The sequence below is a fragment of the Passer montanus genome, unplaced genomic scaffold, assembly GCF_014805655.1.
Source record: "Passer montanus isolate IOZ18808 unplaced genomic scaffold, ASM1480565v1 scaffold359, whole genome shotgun sequence".
NCBI lineage: Eukaryota > Metazoa > Chordata > Aves > Passeriformes > Passeridae > Passer > Passer montanus.
The window spans coordinates 14,843-38,583 of record NW_024368363.1 but is presented as its reverse complement, the minus strand read 5'-3'; the positions used below and the strand labels follow the sequence as shown (position 1 = coordinate 38,583).

At 62.0% G+C, this 23,741-nt stretch overlaps 3 protein-coding genes across 5 annotated transcripts; all 3 read left to right on the top strand.

Annotated features, from left to right (window-relative positions):
- The first annotated feature begins 21 nt into the window (after positions 1-21).
- PAN2 (poly(A) specific ribonuclease subunit PAN2) lies at positions 22-15,462 on the top strand. Of its 3 annotated transcripts, XM_039716563.1 has the most exons (24): positions 22-302; positions 3,600-3,769; positions 4,495-4,615; positions 5,135-5,212; positions 5,304-5,571; positions 6,669-7,011; positions 7,974-8,070; positions 8,539-8,658; positions 8,748-8,867; positions 8,942-9,070; positions 9,187-9,386; positions 9,695-9,837; positions 10,098-10,204; positions 10,580-10,678; positions 11,051-11,127; positions 11,619-11,760; positions 12,002-12,139; positions 12,726-12,785; positions 12,862-12,952; positions 13,034-13,191; positions 13,280-13,423; positions 14,850-15,058; positions 15,145-15,238; positions 15,322-15,462. In XM_039716563.1, the coding sequence occupies exons 1-23, from the start codon at positions 30-32 to the stop codon at positions 15,161-15,163; spliced, it is 3,306 nt and encodes a 1,101-aa protein (XP_039572497.1). In that variant the 5' UTR covers positions 22-29; the 3' UTR covers positions 15,164-15,238; positions 15,322-15,462. The 3 variants fall into 3 exon arrangements, with proteins under 3 accessions (XP_039572497.1, XP_039572498.1, XP_039572499.1); XM_039716564.1 differs by lacking the exons at positions 14,850-15,058; positions 15,145-15,238; positions 15,322-15,462 and adding an exon at positions 13,666-14,159; XM_039716565.1 differs by lacking the exons at positions 14,850-15,058; positions 15,145-15,238; positions 15,322-15,462 and having other exon boundaries at positions 12,862-12,948; positions 13,280-13,421.
- A 1,269-nt stretch (positions 15,463-16,731) lies between these two features.
- CNPY2 (canopy FGF signaling regulator 2) lies at positions 16,732-21,336 on the top strand. The gene is made up of 6 exons (XM_039716569.1): positions 16,732-16,807; positions 17,580-17,738; positions 18,427-18,542; positions 19,424-19,621; positions 19,712-19,808; positions 21,161-21,336. The coding sequence occupies exons 2-6, from the start codon at positions 17,600-17,602 to the stop codon at positions 21,202-21,204; spliced, it is 594 nt and encodes a 197-aa protein (XP_039572503.1). The 5' UTR covers positions 16,732-16,807; positions 17,580-17,599; the 3' UTR covers positions 21,205-21,336.
- On the top strand, positions 21,202-23,735 carry LOC120505749 (MAPK-interacting and spindle-stabilizing protein-like). Its single transcript, XM_039716568.1, has 3 exons — positions 21,202-21,256; positions 21,362-21,566; positions 22,246-23,735. The coding sequence occupies exons 2-3, from the start codon at positions 21,401-21,403 to the stop codon at positions 23,016-23,018; spliced, it is 939 nt and encodes a 312-aa protein (XP_039572502.1). The 5' UTR covers positions 21,202-21,256; positions 21,362-21,400; the 3' UTR covers positions 23,019-23,735.
- The last annotated feature ends 6 nt before the right edge of the window (positions 23,736-23,741 follow it).

The following is a 23,741-nucleotide window of genomic DNA, read 5'->3' as shown; positions in this document are numbered from 1 at the left end:
CCCGCTCCCTCTCCCCCCCAGGCCCCACCATGAACTTCGAGGGTCTCACCCCCTCCCTGGCCGAGTTCGGTGCCCCCCTGCACGCGGCGCTGGAGCCGGTGCTGGACCCCCACCTGGCGCCGGGGCTGGTGGAGCTGGACCCCGAGGGGGTGGGCCTGGAGGGGCTGCCGGTGCCCGACGCCGTGCCCCTCTTGGAGGGCATCTACAGCGAGCTGCACACGGCCGTCTCCGAGGTCGGCGTGCCCGCCGCCGTGGCACACTTCGACCTGCACGAGGAGATGCTGTGGGTCGGCAACCACGGGGTGCGTGGGCAGCGCTGGGGAGGGTCTGGAGGGGTTCTGGGGGCAGCGCTGGGGAGGGTCTGGAGGGGTTCTGGAGGGGTCTGGGGGGGTTTGGGGAGCTCTGGAGAGGGTCTGGAGGGGTTCTGGAGGGGTTTGGGGAGCTCTGGAGGGGTTTTGAGAGGTTCTGGGAGGGTCTGGAGGGGTTCTGGGGAGCTCTGGAGGGATTTTTGAGAGGTTCTGGGAGGGTCTGGAAGGGTTTGGGAAGTTCTGGAGAGGTTTTGAGAGGTTTTGGGGAGGTCTGGAGGGGTTTGGGGAGCTCTGGAGATGTTCTGGAGGGGTTTGGGGAGCTCTGGGGAGGTTTTGGGAGCTCTGGAGAGGTTCTGGAGGGGTTTTGGGAGGCTCTGGAGGGGTTTGGGGAGCTCTGGAGAGCGTCTGCAGGGGTTCTGGGGAGGTCTGGAGGCGTTTTGGGAGGTTCTGGAGATGTTTGGGGAGCTCTGGAGAGGTTCTGGGGAGACCTAAGGAGGTCTTGGGAAGCTCTGGAGAGGTTTTGAGAGGTTCTGGAGAGGTTTTGAGAAGCTCTGGAGAAGTTTTGAGAGGTTCTGGAGGGGTTTGTGGAGCTCTGGAGAGGGTCTGAAGAGGTATTGGGAAGCTCTGGAGAGGTTTTGAGAGGTTCTGGAGAGGGTCTGAGGAGGTCTGGAGGGGTTTGGGGAGTTCTGGAAAGGTCTTGGGAAGGTTTTGGAAGCTCTGGGGAAGTTTGAGAAGATCTCGGAAGGTTTTGAGAAGCTCTGGAAAGGTTTTGGGGAGCTCTGGAAAGGTTTTGGGGAGGTCTGGAGGGTTTTGGGAAGCTCTGGGAAGATTTTGGAAAGGTTTTGGGAGCTCTGGGGAAGTTTTGGAGCTCTGGAGAAGTTTTAGGGAGCTCTGGAGAGGTTTTGAGAAGCTCTGGGGAAGTTTGAGAAGATCTCGGAAGGTTTTGAGGAGCTCTCGGGAGGTTTAGGAAGCTCTGAAGAATAAAAAAAAAAGTTTGGTTCATTTGCATATCAGACTTTAATTGTCCAATTAGAGCTTGAGGTAATTCAGTCACATTCCCCCGGTTTGCTCCCCACAATTCCCTTTTTGTTTGCATTTTTTAGGGCCTGAGACAATCAGGTGTCCTTGAGTTTGAGGCTGAGAGAGGAATTGTTTTGTCTGGGTAAAAGAGCAGCTGACAGGCTGTGGGGTTTTGGGGTTACACCCTAAAGCAGTCGCCGAGCTGGAAATTAAAAACCTCAAACTTGAGTTTGAGTTAAAACCCAAAATTAATGTCCCTGTTCTGTGGCCTCCCACCAGCCCAGGTTATGGGGTTGTGGGGTTATGGGGTTATGGGGTTAATGGGGTTAATGGGGTTAATGGGGTTAATGGGGTTAATGGGGTTGTGGGGTTATGGGTTATAGGAAAACCCCCATAATCTGGAAAAGTCTAACCCATAACCTGGGGTTATGAGGTTAATGGAGTTATGGGTTATAGGAAAACCCCCATAACCTAGAAAAGCCTAACCCATAACCTGGAGTTATGGGGTTAATGGGGTTAATGGAGCTATAGGGTTAATGGGGTTGTGGGGTTATGGGTTATAGGAAAACCCCCATAATCTGGAAAAGTCTAACCCATAATCTGGGGTTATAGGGTTAATGGGGTTGTGGGGTTAATGGGGTTATGAGTTGTGGGGTTATGGGGTTATGAGTTATAGGAAAACCCCCATAACCTGGAAAAGCCTAACCCATAACCTGGGGTTATGAGGTTAATGGAGCTATGGGGTTATGGGTTGTGGGGTTATGGGTTATAGGAAAACCCCCATAACCTGGAAAAGCCTAACCCATAACCTGGGGTTATAGGGTTAATGGGTTAATGGAGCTATGGGGTTAATGGGATTATGGAGTTATGGGTTATGGGAAAACCCCCATAACCTGGAAAAGCCTAACCCATAACCTGGGGTTATGGGATTAATGGGGTTATGGGGTAATGGGTTATAGGAAAACCCCCATAACCAGGATCTGGCAGAGGACAAAGTGACACTCAGCTGTGTCACACCCACCAGGTTAATGGGATTATGGAGTTATGGGTTATAGGAAAACCCCCATAACCTGGAAAAGTCTAACCCATAACCTGGGGTTATGGGGTTAATGGAGTTATGGGGTTATGGGTTATAGGAAAACCCCCATAACCTGGAAAAGTCTAACCCATAACCTGGGGTAATGGGGTTAGTGGGGTTATGGGGTTAATGGGGCTACAGGGTTATGGGTTATGGAAAACCCCCATAACCTGGAAAAGCCTCCCCTAACTATAATGTAGGCTAATGGGGTTAATGGGGTTATGGGTTATGGGGTAATGAGTCATGGGAAAACCCCCATAACCTGGAAAAGCCTAACCCATAACCTGGGGTTATGGGGTTAATGGGGTTATGGGGTAATGGGTTATAGGAAAACCCCCATAACCAGGATCTGGCAGAGGACAAAGTGACACTCAGCTGTGTCACACCCACAGGGACATGGGGTTGTGACATCCCTGTCCCCTCTCCTTTCAGGGCTTCGGGGCCATGTTGGGATTTTTTATTTATCCAGGGAAAAGCCTGAGCTGCGTTCCCTGGCTTGGAGCACCCAGGAGTGCCAGGAATGCCCCCAAGCCTGGAAAATCCGGGATTTTGCAGAGGATAAAGCAACACTCAGCTGTGTCACACCCACAGGGACATGGGGTTGTGACACCTCTGTCCCCTCTCCTTTCAGGGCAGCGAGGACATGTTGGGATTTTTTATTTATCCAGGGAAAAGCCTGAGCTGGCTTGGAGCACCCAGGAATGCCCCCAAACCTGGAAAATCCGGGATTTTGCAGAGGACAAAGCAACACTCAGCTGTGTCACACCCACAGGGACATGGGGTTGTGACATCCCTGTCCCCTCTCCTTTCAGGGCTTCGGGGCCATGTTGGGATTTTTTATTTATCCAGGGAAAAGCCTGAGCTGCCTTCCCTGGCTTGGAGCCCCCAGGAGTGCCAAGAATGCCCCCAAACCTGGAAAATCCGGGATTTTGCAGAGGACAAAGCAACACTCAGCTGTGTCACACCCACAGGGACATGGGGTTGTGACACCTCTGTCCCCTCTCCTTTCAGGGCAGCGAGGACATGTTGGGATTTTTTATTTATCCAGGGAAAAGCCTGAGCTGGCTTGGAGCACCCAGGAATGTACCCATAACCTGGAAAATCCGGGATTTTGCAGAGGATAAAGCAACACTCATCTGTGTCACACCCACCGGGACATGGGGTTGTGACACCTCTGTCCCCTCTCCTTTCAGGGCCACGCCACCTCCTTCTTCGGGCCCACGCTGGAGCGCTACTCCTCCTTCCAGGTGAACAGCAGCGACGACATCCGCCAGATCCAGAGCCTGGAGAACGGCGTCCTCTTCCTCACCAAAACCAACCTCAAGTACCTGTCCCGGGGCGGCCTCATCATTTTCGACTACCTGTGAGTGCTCCTGGCCCCTCCAGCCCCTCCCTGCTCCCTCCAGGGGCTGGGCAGGGTTTCAGGGGTCTCTGGGGTGTCAGGGGTCTCAAGGGTCACAGAGGTGTCAGGTGTGTCAGGGGGCTCAGGAGCCTCAGGGGTCCCTAGGGTCTCAGGGGTCTCTGGGGTGTCAGGAGTCTCAGGTGTGTCAGGGGTCTCTGGGGTGTCAGGATTCTCAGAGGTGTCAGGTGTGTCAGGGGTCTCAGGAGTCTCAGGGGTCTCAGAGGTATCAGGTGTGTCAGGGGTCTCAGGAGTCTCAGGAGTCTCAGGGGTCCCTTCAGGTGTGTCAGGGGTCTCAGGAGTCTCAGGGGTCCCTGGGGTCTCAGGGGTCTCAGGTGTGCCAGGGGTCTCTGGGGTTTCAGGGGTGGCAGGAGCCTCAGGTGTGTCAGGGGTCTCTAAAGTGGCAGGGGTCTCAGGGGTGGCAGGAGCCTTAGGGGTGTCAGAGCACTCAGGTGTCTCAGGGGTCTCGGGAGTCTCAGGGGTCTCAGGGATCTCTGGTGTGTCACGGATCTCAGGGGTGTCAGAGGACTCTGGGATCTCAGGGGTCTCAGGGATTTCAGGGGTCTCTGGGGTGTCAGGGGTCTCTGGGGTGGCAGGGGTCTCAGGGGTCTCTGGAGCCTCAGGGGTCTCAAGTGTCTCAGGACTCTCAGGGGTCTCAGGGGTCTCAGGGTGTCCTGCCTGTCCCCCAGCATGGATGAGTCCGAGGACATGCACAGCCTCCTGCTGACAGACAACAACACCCTGCTGGTGGCCGGGCTGCAGAACCACGTCCTGGAGGTGGACCTCAACACCGTGCAGGAGACGCAGAAGGTGTGGCAGGGCCGGGGGCTGCTCCCTGGAGCTTTGCTCTGGGAGTCCTCCCTGCTCTTCCCTGCCCATCCCTGCTCATCCCTGCTCATCTCTGCTCTTTTCTGCTCATATCTGCTCTTCCTTGGTCATCTCTGCTCTTCCCTGGTCATCCCTGCCCATCCCTGCTCATCTGTGCCCATCCCTGCCCATCCCTGCTCATCCCTCTCCATCCCTGTCCATCCCTCTCCATCCCTGCCCATCCCTGCTCCCATCCCTGCCCTTCTCTGCCCATCCCTGCTCTTCCCTGCTCTCTCCCCTGCCCATCCCTGTCCATCCCTGCCCATCCCTGTCCATCCCTGCCCATCCCTGCCCATCCCTGCCCATCCCTGCCCATCCCTGCCCATCCCTGCCCATCCCTGCCCATCCCTGCCCCATCCCTGCCCATCACTGTCCATCCCTGCTCTCTCTCCTGCCCATCCCTGCCCATCCCTGCCCATCCCTGCTCTTTGCTGACCCCCGCTCTCCCCACCTCTCTCCCAGTACACCGTGGAGGTGCCCGGCATCACCATCATGAGGCAATCCAACCGCTTCTTCTTCTGCGGCCACACCTCGGGCAAGGTAACCCTGCTGAAATGAGGGAAACCCCAGGATCTGAGCTCTTCCCACACCTCCAGAGCCTGGGTGACCACAGCAGGACGTCCCCTCACAGGTGTCCCTGCGTGACCTGCGCACCTTCGTGGTGGAGCACGAGTTTGACGCCCACTCCGGCAGCCTGTCGGACTTTGACGTGCACGGCAACCTGCTGGTGACCTGTGGCTTCTCCAGCCGCATGAATGGCCTGGCCTGTGACCGCTTCCTCAAGGTCTACGACCTGAGGATGATGAGGGCCACCACGCCCCTGCAGGTCCACATCGACCCCTTCTTCCTCCGCTTCATCCCCACCTACACGTCGCGCCTGGCCATCATCTCCCAGACAGGTGCGGTCACGCTGTGGGTGACGCTTCTATCAAGATTTAAAAATTCTCTGCAGTTCCATTTCCCTCATGTGGGGATGGTCGTGGTGTCCTCAAGTTCAGGGTTGGGTCCTGTGGGTTTCAGGCTGGAGCAGAGGAGGATGAGGGGAGAGCTCACAAATTCCTCGCTTTGCTCTCTGGGGTGGTGACCCAAGGGAATGGCTGGAGCTGTTTAGGTGGGGTTTTGGGAAAAGATTCTTCCTCCAGAGGGTGGCTGGGCACTGAACAGGCTCTTGGTCATGGTCCCAAGGCTGCCAGAGCTCCAGGAGTGTTTGGGCAGTGCTCTCAGGCAGAGGGTGGGATTTTGGAGTGTCCTCTGCAAGGACAGGAGTTGGACTTTCATCCTTGTGGGTCTCTTGCAGCTCAGGTTATTCCATGATTCCAGAGAGCAGAGAGTGTTTGGACAATGCTCTCAAGTCCTTAACGCTCTCAGGTGTTGGGATTTGGGGATTTGAGGAACTTTTGGGCTTGTCCTGTGCAAGGACAGGAGTTGGACTTGATGATCCTTGTGAGCCCTTTTCAGCTCAGGATATTCCATGATTCTGGAGATCCTGGAGTCTTTGGACAACGCTCTCAGGTGTTGGGATTTGGGGACTGGAGAACTTTTGGGCTTGTCCTGTGCAAGGACAGGAGCTGGACTCGATGATCCTTGCAAGTTCCTTTCAGCTCAGGATTTTCCACAATTCCAGAGACCAGGGAGTGCTTGGACAACGCTCTCAGGTGTTGGGATTTGGGGATTTGAGGAACTTTTGGGCTTGTCCTGTGCAAGGACAGGAGTTGGACTTGATGATCCTTGTGAGCCCTTTTCAGCTCAGGATATTCCATGATTCTGGAGATCCTGGAGTCTTTGGACAATGCTCTCAGGTGTTGGGATTTGGGGACTGGAGAACTTTTGGGCTTATCCTCCACAGGACCAGGAGCAGGACTTTGATCCTTGTGCCTCCCTTCCCACTCAGGACACTCCACAATGCTCATCCAAGCGCTGCTATCCCCTTCCAGCGGCGTGCCTGACTCCCACCCACACTTCCCCATTTTCAGTGCCCCATTTTCCCCCCCACCAGGCCAGTGCCAGTTCTGCGAGCCCACCGGGCTGGCCAACCCCGCCGACATCTTCCACGTCAACACCGTGGGGCCGCTCATCATGACCTTCGACGTGTCGGCCAGCAAGCAGGCGCTGGCCTTCGGCGACTCCGAGGGCTGCGTCCACCTCTGGGCCGACTCCCCCGAGGTCACCTTCAACGCCTACTCCCGCGAGACCGATTTTGCCCTGCCCTGCATGGTGGACACGCTGCCGCAGCTGGATTGGAACCAGGACCTGGTGCCTCTGTCGCTGATCCCGGTGCCGCTGACCAGCGACGCGCTGCTCTCCGACTGGCCGGCCGCCAACTCCGCGCCGGCGCCGCGGTAATCCCCACATTCCTGCTGAAAGGGATTCTGGTAGAGTTCTTCTCTTTCCTCGTGGCTGGAGGGGCTGGCTAGAGCAGAGGATAGAGGGATTAAATGAAATTAAAAGGAGGTTTTTATGGAAGGGCTTCGATAGGTGCACCTTGGGTAGTTAAAGCCTCCCGGAGGTTACACCCGAGATGTTGGTTGTGAGTTTTTCACACTTATAAGTTTGGTGTATTTACATATCAGGGGTTAATCCTCCAATTACAGCTTCAGGTAATGGAGTTACTCACTCCAGTTCCAGCCTCGGGTAATGGAGTTACCCACTCCAGTTACAGCCTCAGGTAATGGAGTTACTCACTCCAGTTACAGCCTCGGGTAATGGAGTTACTCACTCCAGTTACAGCCTCAGGTAATGGAGTTACTCACTCCAGTTACAGCCTCAGGTAATGGAGTTTACTCCAATTACAGCCTGATATTTATTATTTAGTTATTATTACTATATTGTTAGTTATACCCTAAATTCAGTTGTTTACATCTCTAGCAGCTTGAGTCAGGTGTCCTTGAGTTTTGGAGAGGAATTGTTTTATTTAAATAAAATGGGAGAACAGCAGCTGACAGGCTGTGGAGTTGTAGAGTTATACCATAAAGCACTACAAGACCTGAAAAATATAAAAACCAAATCCTAAGGCATCATTCCTGCTTACCTGTGAAACACCAGACGAGTTTCCTGCAGTGGAGGTGTGAGGATGGTGGGACATGGTCCCAACTCCCTCCCACTCCCAGTGGGATCCTGCCTCTGCCCTGCCCATGGGGAATCTCCTTTTCCCTCTTCCTAACACCCCCCCGTGCTCAGCGTCCCTTGTTGGGATGGAAAATGAACCTGGGGAGGGGGGAACACTCAGGACCACCCTCGGGTGGGTCCCTGAGCCCCCCTGGGTGGGTGGGAGGTGCTGCTCTGAGCCAGGGGGTGTTTCCAGGCGAGCCCCCCCGGTGGATCCCGAGATCCTGCGCACCATGAAGAAGGTGGGGTTCATCGGCTACGCCCCAAACCCCAGGACCAAGCTCCGTAACCAGGTACCCACTGCCAGCAGGGGATTTTGGGAGGGTGGAGCTCTGCAGCCTGGGAGGGGATGGGGCTCTCTGCGTGCTGAGGGATCCCCGAGGTTTCGGGGCAAAAGGTGGAATCCCATCCCATTCCCTTGGTGGAGTTTGGAGGTGGCAGCTCCTCCTGAGCAGGGAAAGGGATGGAGTTTTCCCAGTTCCATCCCTCCGTGGCTCTGAGGGCAGGGGAGGTCTGAGCTGTTGGGAGGTTCATGGCACGTCCCTCAGCCTTGGGAAAACACTGCCCTGTGCTTTCCCACAGTGACAAATCCCTGTGAGCAGGAAGGTGTGGAGGCCTCGTGCAGGTCCAGGGAGGGCCCCACTCTGCTCTGGTGGATCCCTTTGCTCATTCAGGGAGGCAGGAAAGCCCAGGAGTTGCTTGTGGGGTTTCTCCCCACCTCAGGGCTCAGCTGCTCACCCCTTCTCTCTCCCTGCTCCAAGATTCCTTATAGGTTAAAGGAGATGGACAACGAGTTTGACAACTTCAGCCAAGTCCCCGAGTCCCCCATCGGGCGTGAGGAGGAGCCACATCTCTACAGGGTGGCCAAGAAGTACAGGAAGGTGGTGGCCTTGGGGGGCTGCTGGGGGCACAGTGGGGAAAAGGCTCCATGGGGTGAGGTGTTTGTTTCACTTGTCACATCTCTGCTCAGGTCACCATCAAATACTCCAAGCTGGGGCTGGAGGATTTTGACTTCAAGCATTACAACAAGACGCTGTTTGCGGGGCTGGAGCCCCACATTCCCAACGCTTACTGCAACTGCATGATCCAGGTGGGAGCTGCCCCAGGCCCACCCAGACCCCCGGGACCCCCCCAGAGCCCCCCTGACTGCTGGCTCTCTCCCAGGTGCTCTATTTCCTGGAGCCAGTTCGCTGCCTGGTCCAGAACCACCTGTGCCAGAAGGAATTCTGCCTGGGCTGCGAGCTGGGCTTGCTCTTCCACATGCTGGACCTGTCCCGAGGAGACCCCTGCCAGGTCTGTGCTGGGCTGGGCTGCCCAGGGCGTGGCAGAGGAACGGGAGTGGTGCTGGGCAGGCTGATGGAAACTCCTGTCACTCGGCCTTGGTGACATTGCTCTTGCCCCATGCCCAGGGAAGCAATTTTCTGCGGGCTTTCCGCACCATCCCGGAGGCGTCGGCGCTGGGCTTGATCCTGGCAGACTCAGATGAAGCCACGGGGAAGGTGAACCTGGGGAGGCTGATTCAGAGCTGGAACCGTTTCATCCTGACTCAGCTGCACCAGGAGACCCAGGAGCAGGAGGGACCCCAAGCCTACCGGGGGGCTGGCAGCAGGTGAGGCCCTGGCATGGGGATGGCACAGGGAATGAGCAAGCTGGGGAGGGGGACTGCTCACCAGAGACCCCACCCATCCCTCAGGAAGTTTTTTTGCCACTCATGCCTTGAGGGATCCATGGGAACTGCAGCTCTCCACATATCTGAACCCTGTGCCCCCCTAAAACCTGTCTGGAGGCTTGAACTTTACAGAGGGGCTTGGAAGGTTGGGATTGCTCAGATGGCTGATTCCCCGAAATCTGCTGGAATTTGGGAGCTGTGGGCCCTCAGCTTAGGGATCCCTGCTGATCCCAGTGCTGTTTTTCCAGCAGCTTTGGCTCCTCAGGGGACTCTGTGATCGGGCAGCTCTTCAGCTGTGAGATGGAGAACTGCAGCATGTGCCGCTGTGGGAAGGAGACTGTCCGTGTGTCCTCCACGCTGCTCTTCACCCTCTCCTACCCCGACAGCACCGGTAACAGCAGGGCCCAGCCCCCTCAGCTGGGTGGGGTTTGTTTTCCAGGATTTTTCCAGCTGGAACACACCCACAGCCAGGAGCTGCCTCAGCTCCAGGAGCGGGTTTCCAACCAGCCGTGTTTTTGGCTTCAGAAAGACACTTTTGGGGCTTGACCTTCTGGCTGGTGGTTACGAGGAAAACCCCAGAGGTTTGGCTGAGCTCAGCTGGTCAAGGTTTGTGTGCTGGAGAGGTGACGTTATTCTCCTTTCTCCCTCCAGAAAAACCAGCCAAGGATTACGAGTTCGCCCAAATTTTAAAGCGTAGCATCTGCTTGGAGCAGAACACCCAGGCCTGGTGTGAGAACTGTGAGAAGTACCAGCCCACGGTGAGCCTGGCACGGGGGGCACGGGCACGAGGGGCTGTGGGACACGGGCATGAAGGGGGCAGTTTCTCCCTGAGTCACCGGGGAACTCATCCTGAGCGGATTCCCTGGGAGATTCGGTTCCTGGCCCGGCTGGCAGCCGTGGGGTATTTCCTGGGCTCTGTGAATTCCTCTCACAGGGGCAAGGATTCAGCAGGGAGAAACAACCCCCCAGGAGCTGCTGGAGCAGCTCTGGTGTCCTGGAAGTGCCCCCAGGACTGCAGCCAGGCAGGGGAGGAAGCACTGCAGGCCAAGGCGGTGGCAGATGTCCCAAATCCTGCTCGGATGTCCCAAATCCCTCTCCAGGGCTCTCATTCCCACCTCCCCCTCTCCCTGCAGGTGCAGACCAGGAACATCCGCTGCCTGCCAGACGTGCTGGTCATTAACTGTGAGGTGAACAGCTCCAAGGAGGCAGATTTCTGGAAGACACAGGCTGAGGTGGGGCAGACACGCCGGGCACGCGGGGGTTGCGGTGCCCGGCCCCGCCGAGGTTTTCACTCTGCCCTCGCTGTCTCTGGCCTCTCTCCCTCCACCCGAGGACCTGGTGCAGTTGGGTCGTGCCTGGGGCACGGTCTGTGCCTTTGGAGTTGGAAAACACGAGATCTCCAGGCGTGGCAGAGCTGAAGGGACTGCAGGAGTGACTTTGTCCTTCCCCCACCCCCCCGGGAGCGCCTTGGGTTTCCCTTGCTTTTTCCTTGTCACCAATTTTCTATCCCTGTGTTTTCCCTGCTCCTGGCCTGGCTGTCACCCACGTGTCCCCAGGGCTGGCCTGTCACCGTGTGCTGACGCTTGCCTGTGTTTCGTTGCCAGTATTCCTTTCAGAAAGCCATGATGAAGAGAGGAGGCTTTGACATCACCAAGGGAAAGGAGATCTCTCTTAGAGACTGGTAGGTGACCATTCAGGAGGAATTTCTTCATGGAAAGAGTTTGGACGTGCCCAGGGAGGTGGTGGAGTCACCATCCCTGGAGGTGGCCCAGGAATGAGTGGATGTGGCACTCTGGTCTGGGTGATTGACCAGAGGTTGGACTTGATGACCGTGGAAAGCTTTTCCAGCCTCAAGGATTCTGGGATTCTGTTCCTGGGCTGGCAGCTCTGAGCGGTGACACCTCCTGGGTGATTCTCTGGGCTATTTCTCTTGTAAATAATGTTGATTTGATAACCTGCCTGTCTGAGGCTGCACCACATCCCCTTTGTCACCCACCTCGTGCCCCTTTTGTAACTGACAAAAGCCCCAAAACCACATTGGCTCAGCACCTCTCCCAGAGTCCTGCTCCAGGCAGCTCCAGCTTCCCACAGAAATTTCAGGAATCAGCTGGGTGGGAGTCCTGGCCTGGTGACATCTCCCTCCAGCTCAGCTTTCCATGATTCCCCGTGCAGGAAGGATCTGGGGAACCCCGACACGGGGCATTCGTATCCTTCCGTGGAGGAACTGAAGAACATTTGGATCCCTCACGCCATCAAGATGAGGTTGACCAAGAGCAAAGAGCTCGACGTGAGCAACTGGAGCGAGAGCGACGAGGTAAAGTGACAGAGTCACCGTGGGTGAGGTGACAAAATCACTGTGGGTGAGGTGACAGAGTCACCGCGGGTGAAGTCACAGAATCGCCGCGGGTGAAGTGACAGAGGCACGTGGGGCTGTGGGAGCAGAGCTGCCTCAGAACCACTTTCTGCTGAGAGATGATGAGGAGATAACTCAGGGGAGCACGGAAATAGCCGGGCTGGTGCTTTGGGGGCTCGGACATTCCCGGTTCCTCCCACAGCTGAGCCCAACAGACGACCCCGAGTCCGTGTACATCTACGACCTCATGGCCACCGTTGTCCACATCCTGGATCCCCGCACGGGGGGCAGCCTGGTGGGGCACATCAAGGTGGGAGAGACCTACCACCAGCGGAAGGAGGTGAGACCCTGCAGGACCCCCAGGGCACCCACCAGCTCCTGGGAGCCCCCCCGAGGGGGATCTGTCCTTCCTGGCTCTCTCAGCCAAGTGTGGAGGGTTTGGCTGAACGCCAAAAGCTGCTGGGGCCCCTCACGGGGAGGGAAGGGTTGAAGAAATCTTCTTCCCACACCCACTCAGGCTGGTTCCTCCTGGCCATGGGCACGGTGCCAGCTTGTCCTTGTACTTCCAGGTAAGGGCAGGGACGTCATCTCCCTTCCCGAGGAAAGGGCTGGTCTGGGCACTCCTGGTTTCTGCTGGAGATGCCCAAGGCAGGAGTTCCCAGAGTGTGTCAAGGCTCCATGCCTGTCTCTTATCTCTTGCATCTCCCTGGAGTTTTGCTCAGGAGCTGGGCAGAGCCCGGAGCCCGTCCAGCCCAATCCTTTCTGGTCCCGTGTCACCACCCAGGGCAGCAGGGATTTCCCCACGGTGTCCCAGGAAGGGCGGGGGTTCCCCCATGGCACCGTCACACCCTCCTTTCCCTGGTAACTGCAGAGGAGTCACTGCTCTGGCCTGGGGGGGCCCCTAAGGCTGTGCCTTCCCTCCCCAGGGAGTCACCCACCAGCAGTGGTACCTCTTCAACGACTTCCTCATCGAGCCCGTGGACAAGGTGAGCGCCGAGGTGACACCGTGGCCGCCCCATGGAGCCACCCAGGCTGTCCCTGACCGTCCCCCTTCCCCTGCAGTGCGAGGCCGTGCAGTTTGACATGAGCTGGAAGGTGCCAGCCATCCTCTACTACGCCCGGAGGAACCTCAACGCCAAGTACAACCTCGTCAGTGAGTGCCCCTGGCGTGGAAGCGGCGGCGGGGCCGGCGCCGCCGCGGCGCCGCTGAGCTCCTTCCCCTTTCCCTGCACAGTCAAGAACCCCATCGAGGCCAACGTGCTGCTGGCCGAGGCCTCGCTGGCCCGCAAGCAGCGCAAGTGCCACGCCACCTTCATCCCCCTCATGCTCAACGAGATGCCCCAGGCTGGAGACCTGGTGGGGCTGGACGCCGAGTTCGTCACGCTGAACGAGGTGGGGGAGCTCTCTGGTTGGGGACACGGGGCACAGGGATGGCCCCTCTGGGGTTGTGGGTCACCACGTGTCCCGTCCCTGGTGGCAGGAGGAGGCTGAGCTGCGCAGTGATGGCACCAAGTCCACCATCAAGCCCAGCCAGATGTCGGTGGCCCGGATCACCTGCGTGCGTGGGCAGGGCCCCAACGAGGGCGTGCCCTTCATCGATGACTACATCTCCACCCAGGAGCAGGTATGGGGGCACACCTGGCCTCACGCTGCTCCCCAGGCCACCGGGAGGGACGTGGGCCTGCTCTGCAGGTGACAGTGACCTCATCTGGGCACGTGTGTGTTGTCCGTGGTGACCTCACTTGGACACCTGGGTGTTCTCCATGGTGACCTCACCTGGGCATGTGTGTGTTCTCTGTGGTGACCTCACTTGGACACCTGGGTGTTCTCCATGGTGACCTCATCTGGGTACCTGTATTCCCCAAGGTGACTTCACCTGGGCTTCTGTGTGTTCTCCATGGTGACCTCATCTGGGTTCCTGAGTGTTTTCCATGGTGACCTCACCTGGGCTTCTGAGTGTTCTCCTTGGTTACCTCACCTGGACACTTGGGTGCTCCCCATGAACTCCTCTGTCCTCCACGGTGACCATATCTGGACACCTCTGTGCTCCCCGTGGGCAGCTGGGTGCACCCTATGGACACCTGGCTGCTCTCCAGGGACTCCTTTGTCCCCTTTGGTGACCTTACCTGGACTCCTGTGTTCTCTATGGTGACCTCACTTGGACACCCACCCACCTGGGTGCTGACCATGGACACCTGGGTGCTCTCCAGGGACACCTGGGTGCTCTCCATGGACACTTGGGTGCTCTCCAGGGACACCTGGGTGTTCTCCATGGATATCTGGGTGTTCTCCTGGACACCTGTGTGCTCTCCATGGACACTTGGGTGCTCTCCAGGGATATCTGGGTGTTCTCCATGGACACCTGGGTGCCCTCCATGAACACCTGGGTGCTCTCCAGGGATATCTGGGTGTTCTCCATGGACACTTGGGTGCCCTCCATGGACACTCTCCTGGACACCTGGGTGCTCTCCATGGACACTTGGGTGCTCTCCAGGGATATCTGGGTGTTCTCCATGGACACCTGGGTGCTCCCTATGGACACCTGGATGCCCTCCATGAACACCTGGGTGCTCTCCTGGACACCTGGGTGCTGACCATGGACTCCTGGGTGCTCCCTATAGACACCTGGGTGTTCTCCATGGATACTGGGTGTTCTCCATGAACACCTGGGTGCTCTCCTGGACACCTGGGTGGTGACCATGGACATCTGGATGTTCTCCATGAACATCTGGGTGCTCTCCTGGACACCTGGGTGCTCTCCAGGGATATCTGGGGGCTCTCCATGGATACCTGGGTATTCTCCATGGACATCTGGGTATTCTCCATGAACACCTGGGTGCCCTCCATGGACACCTGGGTGTTCCCCTGTGTCCTCTGTGGTGACCTCACCTGCATTCCCGTGTCCTCACTGGACTCCCACGTCCTCCATGGTCACCTGTGGCTGTTGTCCTCCACCAGCAGCCCCCTCCCCAGGGTGCTGAGAGGGGAACTGGGGAGGGGGCAGAGCCCCTGGGCCCTGCAGCCCCCTCCAGGTGCCCTGGTCTCCGCAGGTGGTGGATTACCTGACCCAGTACTCGGGGATCAAGCCAGGAGACCTGGACGCCAAGATCTCCTCCAAGCACCTGACCACCCTCAAGTCCACCTACCTGAAGCTTCGTTTCCTCATCGACGTGGGCGTCAAGTTCGTGGGCCACGGGCTGCAGAAGGATTTCCGTGTCATCAACCTGATGGTGACAGCCTGCCCCCCTCCCTGGCCACGGTGGGGGGCTGGGGTGGGGCTGGGAGGGCTCGGGCCGGCCCCATGTCCCCCCCCTGCCCCCACAGCAGGACCTGTCCCCTCCCCAGGTGCCCAAGGACCAGGTGATCGACACCGTGTACCTGTTCCACATCCCGAGGAAGAGGATGATCTCCCTGCGCTTCCTCGCCTGGTACTTCCTGGGTGGGTACCGGAGCTCCGGGAGCCGGGAAGGGGCGGATCCCCCCTCCGGGGGTCCCCGCGCTGAGCCGGGGGTGTCCCCGCAGACCTGAAGATCCAGGGGGAGACCCACGACAGCATCGAGGACGCGCGCACGGCGCTGCAGCTGTACCGCAAGTACCTGGAGCTGAGCCCGCAGGGCGCGGAGCCCGAGGAGTTCCGCAAGGTGCTCAAGGGGCTCTACGAGAAGGGCCGCAAGCTGGACTGGAAGGTGCCCGAGCCCGACAGCCAGAGCAGCCCCAAGCGTAAGATGGCACCGCTGTCCCCTCCCCGTGTCCCCTCTCCCCTCCCCGTGTCCCCTGTCACCTCCCCGTGGCCCCTGTCACCTCCTCGTATCCCCTGTCCCCTCCCCGTGTCCCCTCTCCCCTCCCCGTGTCCCCTCTCTCGCCCCATGCTGTGTCCCCTGTCACCCCGATGTCCCCTGTCACCCTGGTCTCCCCTCTCACTCCCTGTCCCCCCTCCCCTTCCCGGTGTCCCCTCTCCCCTCCCTGGTGTCCCCTCTCCATGTCCCCTCGCCCCTCCCTGTGTCCCCTCTCCCTCAACAGTGTCCCCTGTCATTCCCTGTCCCCTGTCACCCCGCTGTCCCTCTCCCCCGCCGTGTCCCCTCTCCCCCTGTTTTGTCCGGTCACCCCGGTGTCCCCTCTCCCCCCCCGCGGGCCCGGGGCTGCCCCCGCCCGCCCGCCCCGGGCCCGGTGCCCCGGGGCTCCCCTTCCCTGCCGGTACCGGCAGCACTGCCCGACCCCCGCCCGGGCCCGGTGCCCCGGGGCTCCCCTTCCCTGCCGGTACCGGCAGCACTGCCCGACCCCCGCCCGGGCCCGGTGCCCCGGGGCTCCCCTTCCCTGCCGGTACCGGCAGCACTGCCCGCCGGCCCGGGCGCCCCCATAAAGAACCTCGGACCCCCGAGACCGTGTCCTCCTTGGCTCCGGGGGGCGGCACCGGCACCGGGGCGCGGAGGAGCCAAACCGGGACCGGGACCGGGCACAGAGCAAGGAGCGGGGCTGGCACCGGGAGCACCGGGACCGGGAATGGGAGCAGGGACACGGTGCAGGGGAACCGGCCCGGGGCTGGCAGCGGGGACAGAGCAGGAATTACCGGGACCGGGCTCGGAACGGAACCAGCACCGGGCACGACAGGATGGACTCGGTCTAGTGCTCACACCGGGAGCACGGCGGGACGGACCGGGACCGGACCGGGGGCACGGCGGGGAGGAACGGGACCCAGGCTCGGTCCGGGGCTCAGACCGGGAGCACGGCGGGACGAACCCCAGTCCCGGTGTCCCGATCCCAGTGTCCCAATCCCGATCCCGGTCCCGGTCCCGGTTCGCGGCTGAGCCGGGGTGGGGGCGTGGCCAGACCGGCCCAGTAGGCGGAGCCACGTCAGACCCCGCCCACTCGGGGCCGAGCGCCACGCGGCCGGGCCCTGGCAACGGCGGGGCCCTCGGCTGCCGTCCGGGCGGGACCGGCGGCGCCGCGGGCAGTCCCGGGGCAGCCGGTGGTTGTGAGGGGCGGTGGGAGCGGGACGGGAGAGCGGCCGGTACGGGGGGCGCAGGACGGGGGGGGCTCGGCCGGGCCCGGGGCTCGGATGGGGGCGCGGCTCGGGAGCGGGTCCGGGACCAGGGAGCTTCGGGAAGGCGATGGGCTCGGCCATGGGGACGACGGGCTCCATAGGGGCTGTGGGGGATCCCGGAGGGGAGGGGGCGCTGTGAGGGCTGAGCGCTGCCCTACGGGGAGGGGTCCCTTAGGGGCTCTGGGCTGTGCCCTATAGGGGAGGGGGTTCTGTGGGGCTCTGGATTGTGCCATATAGGGAACGGGTCCATTTAGGGGCTGTGCCCTATATGGGGAGGGGGCTCTGTGGGGGCTGTGCGCTGTGTGGGGAGGGGTCCCTGTGGGGGCTCTGCCCTATGGGGAAGGGTCCCTGTAGGGGCTGTGCCCTATAGGGGAGGGGGCTCTGTGGATCTCTGGGCTCTGCGCTATGGGGAGGGGTCCCTGTGGGGGCTCTGCCCTATGGGGAGGGGTCCCTGTGGGGGCTCTGCCCTATGGGGAGGGGTCCCTGTGGGGGCTCTGCCCTATGGGGAGGGGTCCCTGTGGGGGCTCTGCCCTATGGGGAGGGGGCTCTGTGGGGGCTCTGCCCTATGGGGAGGGGTCCCTGTGGGGTCCAGCGGCACTAACGGGACTCAGAGCGCACCGGGAAGGGGAACGCCGTGCATGAAGCCCTGCGGGGAACGGGGGTCCCGGGGGGGTCCGGGCAGGGACCGGTGGGGTGGGGACAGCGCGGCCACAGCGCTGGAGCTGCCCCGTGCCCGCAGGTGACAGCGGAGCCCTGAGGATGCCGGGCCGGGTCCCGGGAAGCTGCGGGGCCCCGGGGATGCGGGGCCGGGTCCCGGCCCTGCTCGGCCTGGCCCTGGCCTTGGCGTCGCTGCTGCCCGCGGCCGGAGCGCGCCGGAGCCAGGACCTGCACTGCGGAGGTGTGGGGGGACACGGGGGGACACGGGGCACCGGGTGGGATGGGACAGCATGGGGACAGTGGGGACAGGGCAGGACAGGTGGGAAATGGGGGAAGAGGGGGGACAGGGACATAGGGATCGAGGTGGGACAGGGCAGGACAGGTGGGAAATGGGGGAAAAGGGAGGACAGGGACATAGGGATGGGATGGGACAGGGGGAACAGTGGGGACAGGGCAGGACAGGGACAATGGGGACAGGGGGAACAGGGCAGGACAGGTGGAAAATGGGGGAACAGGGGGGACAGGGACAATGGGGACAGGATGGGACAGGGGAACAGTGGGAACAGGGTGGGAAAGGGAGGACAGGGACATGGGGACAGGATGGGACAGTGGGGACAGGGCAGGACAAGTGGGAAAAGGGAGGACAGTGACATGGGGACAGGATGAAATGGGGAGACAGGGCTGAACAGGGGGACAGGGACAGAGAAGACAGCAAAACAAGACAGGGGACAGGCTCAGGGCTTGTGGGTGTCCACTGGGACCAGCTGGACCCCCAGTGTCCCCCAGGGGGACAGGCTGAGGGTCTCCAGCCCATGGGGACCCCTCCCCACACACCCTCCATCCCAGCGTGCCCCAGTCACACCAGCCTGGCTCTGGGCAGCTGCAGGGGCACACGTGCCAAGTGTCCCTTGTCACCGTGTCCCCCACAGCCTGCCGGGCGCTGGTGGATGAGCTGGAGTGGGAGATCGCCCAGGTGGACCCCAGGAAAACCATCCAGATGGGCTCGTTCCGCATCAACCCCGACGGCAGCCAGTCCGTGGTGGAGGTGAGGCCCCTCCCGGTGTCCCCACTCCCAGTGTTCCCACTGACCCCTCTCTGGGGCCTCTCCTGGTGTCCCTGCTCCCGGGGACTCTGCTGACCCCTCCCCGGGGTCTCTCCCTGTGTCCCCACTCCTGGTGTCCCCTCTGAGCCCTCCCTAGGGCCTCTCCTGGTGTCCCTGCTCCCGGGGACTCTGCTGACCCCTCCCTGGGGTCTCTCTCCGGTGTCCCCACTCCTGGTGTTCCCTCTGAGCCCTCCCCAGGGCCTCTCCCAACGTCGCCGCTCCCAGTGTCCCCACTCCTGGTGTCCCCACTCCTGGTGTCCCTGCTGACCCCTCTTTGGGGCCTCTCCTGGTGTTCCCGCTCCCAGTGTCCCCTCTGACCCCTCCCCGGGGCCTCTCTCAGTGTCCCCACTCCCAGTGTCCCCTCTGACCCCTCCCCAGTGTCTCTCCTGGTGTCCCCTCTGACCCCTCCTTGGGGTCTCTCCCGGTGTCCCCACTCCCGGTGTTCCCTCTGACCCCTCCTTGGGGCTGCTCCCAATGTCGCCGCTCCCGGTGTCCCTGCTGAGCTCTGCTCAGGGCCTCTCCCGGTGTCCTCACTCCTGGTGTCCCCACTCCTGGTGTCCCTGCTCCCGGTGCCTCTCCCAGTGTCCCTGCTCCCGGAGTCCCCGCTGACCCCTCCCCGGTGCCCCCGCTGAGCCCTGCCCGGTGCCTCTCCCAGTGTCCCCTTTGACCCCTCCCTGGTGTCCCCACTCCCGGTGTCCCCTCTGACCCCTGCCCGGTGTCCCCGCTCCGGTGTCCCGGCTGAGCCCCGCCTGGGGTCTCTCCCGGTGTCCCCACTCCCGGTGTCCCCGCTCCGGTGTCCCGGCTGAGCCCCGCCGGTGCCGCAGGTGCCGTACGCCCGTTCCGAGGCGCACCTGACGGAGCTGCTGGAGCGCGTGTGCGAGAAGATGAAGGAGTACGGCGAGCGGCTGGACCCGGCCACGCAGCGCAAGAGCTACGTGCGCGTCATCTCCCGCGACGGCGCCAAGATGGACCTGTCCGGCCTCAGGTTCGACGGGGACGTCACCTCCAGCCTGAAATTCGCGGTGCGTGAGGGGCCGGGGGGGTCCTGGGGGGGCGTGGGTGGCACGGGGGGGTCCCGCGGGCTGGCGGTGTCACCGGTGTCGCCGTTGCAGTGCGAGAGCATCGCCGAGGAGTACGAGGACGAGCTCATCGAGTTCCTGTCGCACGAGGCTGAGAACGTCAAGGACCGGCTGTGCAGCAAGAGGACGGGTGAGATGGGGGGGCTGGGGGGCTCTGCTGCTGCTCCCGGGGCCGTGGCTGCTCCCTCGGTGCTCGGTGAGCTGAGCTGAGCTGAGCTGAGCTGAGCTGAGCTGAGCTGAGCTGGGCTGAGCTGGGCTGAGCTGAGCTGAGCTGAGTTGGGCTGAGATGAGCTGAGCTGAGCTGAGATGAGCTGAGCTGAGCTGAGCTGAGCTGAGTTAGGCTGAGATGAGCTGAGCTGAGCTGAGCTGAGCTGAGATGCCAGCACAGAGCTGGGGCTGTTCCTGAGGGTCTTTGTTGCTGTCCCAGGGGGTCTCTCCTGCTGTTCCAGGGGTCTCTCCATCAGTGCTGGGGTAGGAGGAAATGCCAGCCCAGAGCAGAGGCTGTTCCTGGGGGTCTTTGCTGCTGTTCCTGGAGGTCTCTCCTGCTGTTCTGGGTCTTTCCTGCTGTCGCAGGGGTCTCTTCTGGGGGTCTCTCCTGCTCTGCCAGTGCTGGGATGGGATTTTCTGCCAGCCCAGGGCAGGGAGGAGTTCCAAGTTCTTCCCCAAATCCCAGCAGCCCACGGCAGCGCCGGCAGCCTGCTGGCACTGGGGTTGTTTTGGGATGCTGGGCCCGAGCCAGGGCAGCTGCTGTGCTGACTCTGTGGCCTCTCGTGGCGCATCCAATGGCCCTGTCCCATCCTGGGGCTATTTCCAGCTCACAAACAGCCAGGTCAAGGCACGCTGTGACCTTTGGGCCACTGCAGTCCCGGACGGGGCCCTGGACGGGGCCAGGGCAGGTCCCTTTGTACCTGGCACGGCCTTCAGGGCAATGCTCTGCCCAGGGGGATCCTGAGGGTCTGCACTGCTGCTCCTGGGGCTCCTGCAGCCTGGGGACAGCCACATTTGTCATTAACCACGGGACAAAGGCAGGGAAACGCCACTGGCCCCTGCTCAGGTCACAGCGGGGATCAGTCCTGGGAGGGGACAGGGAGCACGGAGTCCCACGGGGCTCTGATGTGTCCTGAGGGCCCCACAGGGCTGTAGTGTCCTGGGGGTCCCACAGGGGCCTGGTGCATCCTGGGGGTCCCACAAGGCTCTGATGTGTCCTGGGGGTCCCACAGGGGTCTGGTGCATCCTGGGGGTCCCACAAGGCTCTGATGTGTCCTGGGGGTCCCACAGGGCTGGCATAGCCTGGGGGTCTTGTGGGACCTCTGCATCCTGAGGGTCCCACAAGGCTCTGGTGTGTCCTGGGGGTCCCACAGGGTTCCACCACTGAGGGTCCCACAGGGCTGCCATGTTTTGGGGGTCTCGTGGGGGTCTGGGGCATCCTGAGGGTCCCCCATGGCTCTGCCACACCCCCATTGTCCCCCGCTGTCCCCACAGACCTGTGTGACCACGCGCTCCACATCCCACACGACGAGCTGTGACTGCCTCGGGAGCGGGGACCGGGACGGCACCGGGACGGCACCGGGACCCACGGGGATGTCCCCAGGACCCACGGGGACATCCCTGGGACCCACCGGGACGTCCCCAGAATCCACCAGGACATCCCCGGGACCCGGACAGGGCAGGACAGGTTCCACTGGGACGTCCCCAGGATCCACTGGGACAGCACCGGGACCCATGGGGACGTCCCCAAGACCCACCAGGATGTCCCCAGAACCCATGGGGATGTCCCCAGGACCCACCAGGGTGTCCCCAGAACCCACCGGGACATCCCCAGGATCCACCGGGACGTCCCCAGAATCCACTGGGACATCCCTAGAACCCACCAGGATGTCCCCAGGACCCATGGGGACGTCCCCAGGACCCACCGGGACCCACCAGGACATCCCCAGGACCCACCAGGACATCCCCAGGACAGACACATCTCCGGGACCTCCCCGGTTGCCTCCCCCCGTGCGGAGCTCCCGTCCTATTTATTCCCCATTCGGGGCCACCGGGACGGCCACGGGGCCAGGGCCACATCCCGGCTCCTTTTGGGACATTTCAGGGACATTCCTGCCCCGCTGCCGGGGGACACGGGGACACAGCGGGGCTCAGCCCCCGCGGGGTTGGGGGGTTTGGGGACCCCCCTGTGTTTTGCAGGCAATAAAGGGGCCATGGGCCCACCCGAGGGCAGCTCAGCGTGTGCGTGTGGGGTGGGGACAGCCGTGTCCCCACGGGTCCCCTGTGGGTCACACTCGTGGGGCAGGGATGGCAGTCAGCCCATGGCTCTGTGTCACCCTGTGTCACTCTGTGTCACCCACTGTGGGGGCACCATGGGGCTCCAGCCCCTCGGCTGGTGTCACCTGTGTCACCTCATGCCATCACCGTGGGGGTCCAGCCCCTCGGCTGGTGTCACCTGTGTCCCCTCATGCCATCACCGTGGGGGTCCAGCCCCTCGGTTGTGGCTGGCGTCACCTGTGTCCCCTCATGCCATCACCGTGGGGGGACAGCACCGGGACCCATGGGGACGTCCCCAAGACCCACCAGGATGTCCCCAGAACCCATGGGGATGTCCCCAGGACCCACCGGGGTGTCCCCAGAACCCACCAGGACATCCCCAGGATCCACCGGGACGTCCCCAGAATCCACTGGGACATCCCTAGAACCCACCAGGATGTCCCCAGGACCCACGGGGACGTCCCCAGGACCCACCGGGACCCACCAGGACATCCCCAGGACAGACACATCTCCGGGACCTCCCCGGTTGCCTCCCCCCGTGCGGAGCTCCCGTCCTATTTATTCCCCATTCGGGGCCACCGGGACGGCCACGGGGCCAGGGCCACGTCCCGGCTCCTTTTGGGACATTTCAGGGACATTCCTGCCCCGCTGCCGGGGGACACGGGGACACAGCGGGGCTCAGCCCCCGCGGGGTTGGGGGGTTTGGGGACCCCCCTGTGTTTTGCAGGCAATAAAGGGGCCGTGGGCCCACCCGAGGGCAGCTCAGCGTGTGCATGTGGGGTGGGGACAGCCGTGTCCCCACGGGTCCCCTGTGGGTCACACTCGTGGGGCAGGGATGGCAGTCAGCCCATGGCTCTGTGTCACCCTGTGTCACTCTGTGTCACCCTGTGTCACCCACTGTGGGGGCACCATGGGGCTCCAGCCCCTCGGCTGGTGTCACCTGTGTCCCCTCATGCCATCACCGTGGGGGTCCAGCCCCTCGGTTGTGGCTGGTGTCACCTGTGTCCCCTCATGCCATCACCGTGGGGGTGCTGGCGCTCAGCTGCCACCCTGTGTCATGCCACCCCTCCGCTGAGAGGGTTCTGGCCTCTCTGCCGTGGCCCGTGTCACCCCACGTCACCCGGCCAGGGGACAGGAGCGGCAGGAGGGCTCTGCCCCTCTCTGTCACCCCATGTCACTCCATCGTGTCACCTGTTGCGCCGGGGCCAGCAGGACAATGTCCTGGGCTCAGCGGGCACGGTGACGTGCCACCCCCTGACGTCACCGCTGAGCCTCACGCCGCATCCTCGCACCTCAAGCCACTGTGGCCACATACAGGATGACGTCATTGGCTCCCGTGACCTCATACCGCCTGGTGACGTCACGGGGCAGCCCCCCCGCCCCCACAGCCGAGCCCCACCGAGACACCGGCGCGGCCGCGGGGGTGACACCGGGCCGTGACGTCACGCACCGCGGCCTGTGACGTCACGAGGCGGGGCGGGCACCCCCTCACCCCACCCCTGGTCCTGATCAGGCGAACGCGGCGGCCACCTATAGCTTGCGCCCCCCGCCACTTCATTAGCGTGGCCCCGCCCCACGGCGCGCCTCTCGGCCAATAGCAAACGGCTCTGCCCCGGGAGGGGGCGGGGTTATGCTAATAACCAGCGCCGCGCTCCGCCCCGCCCTCACGTTGAGGACCCCCGGCCGCCGCCGCTCCGGCCCCGCTCCCGCCCCGGCCCCGCTCCCGGTCCCGGCCCCGCTCCCGGCCCCGGCCCCGGCCCCGTTCAGCCCCGGCCTGTCCCGTCCCGGTACCGCCATG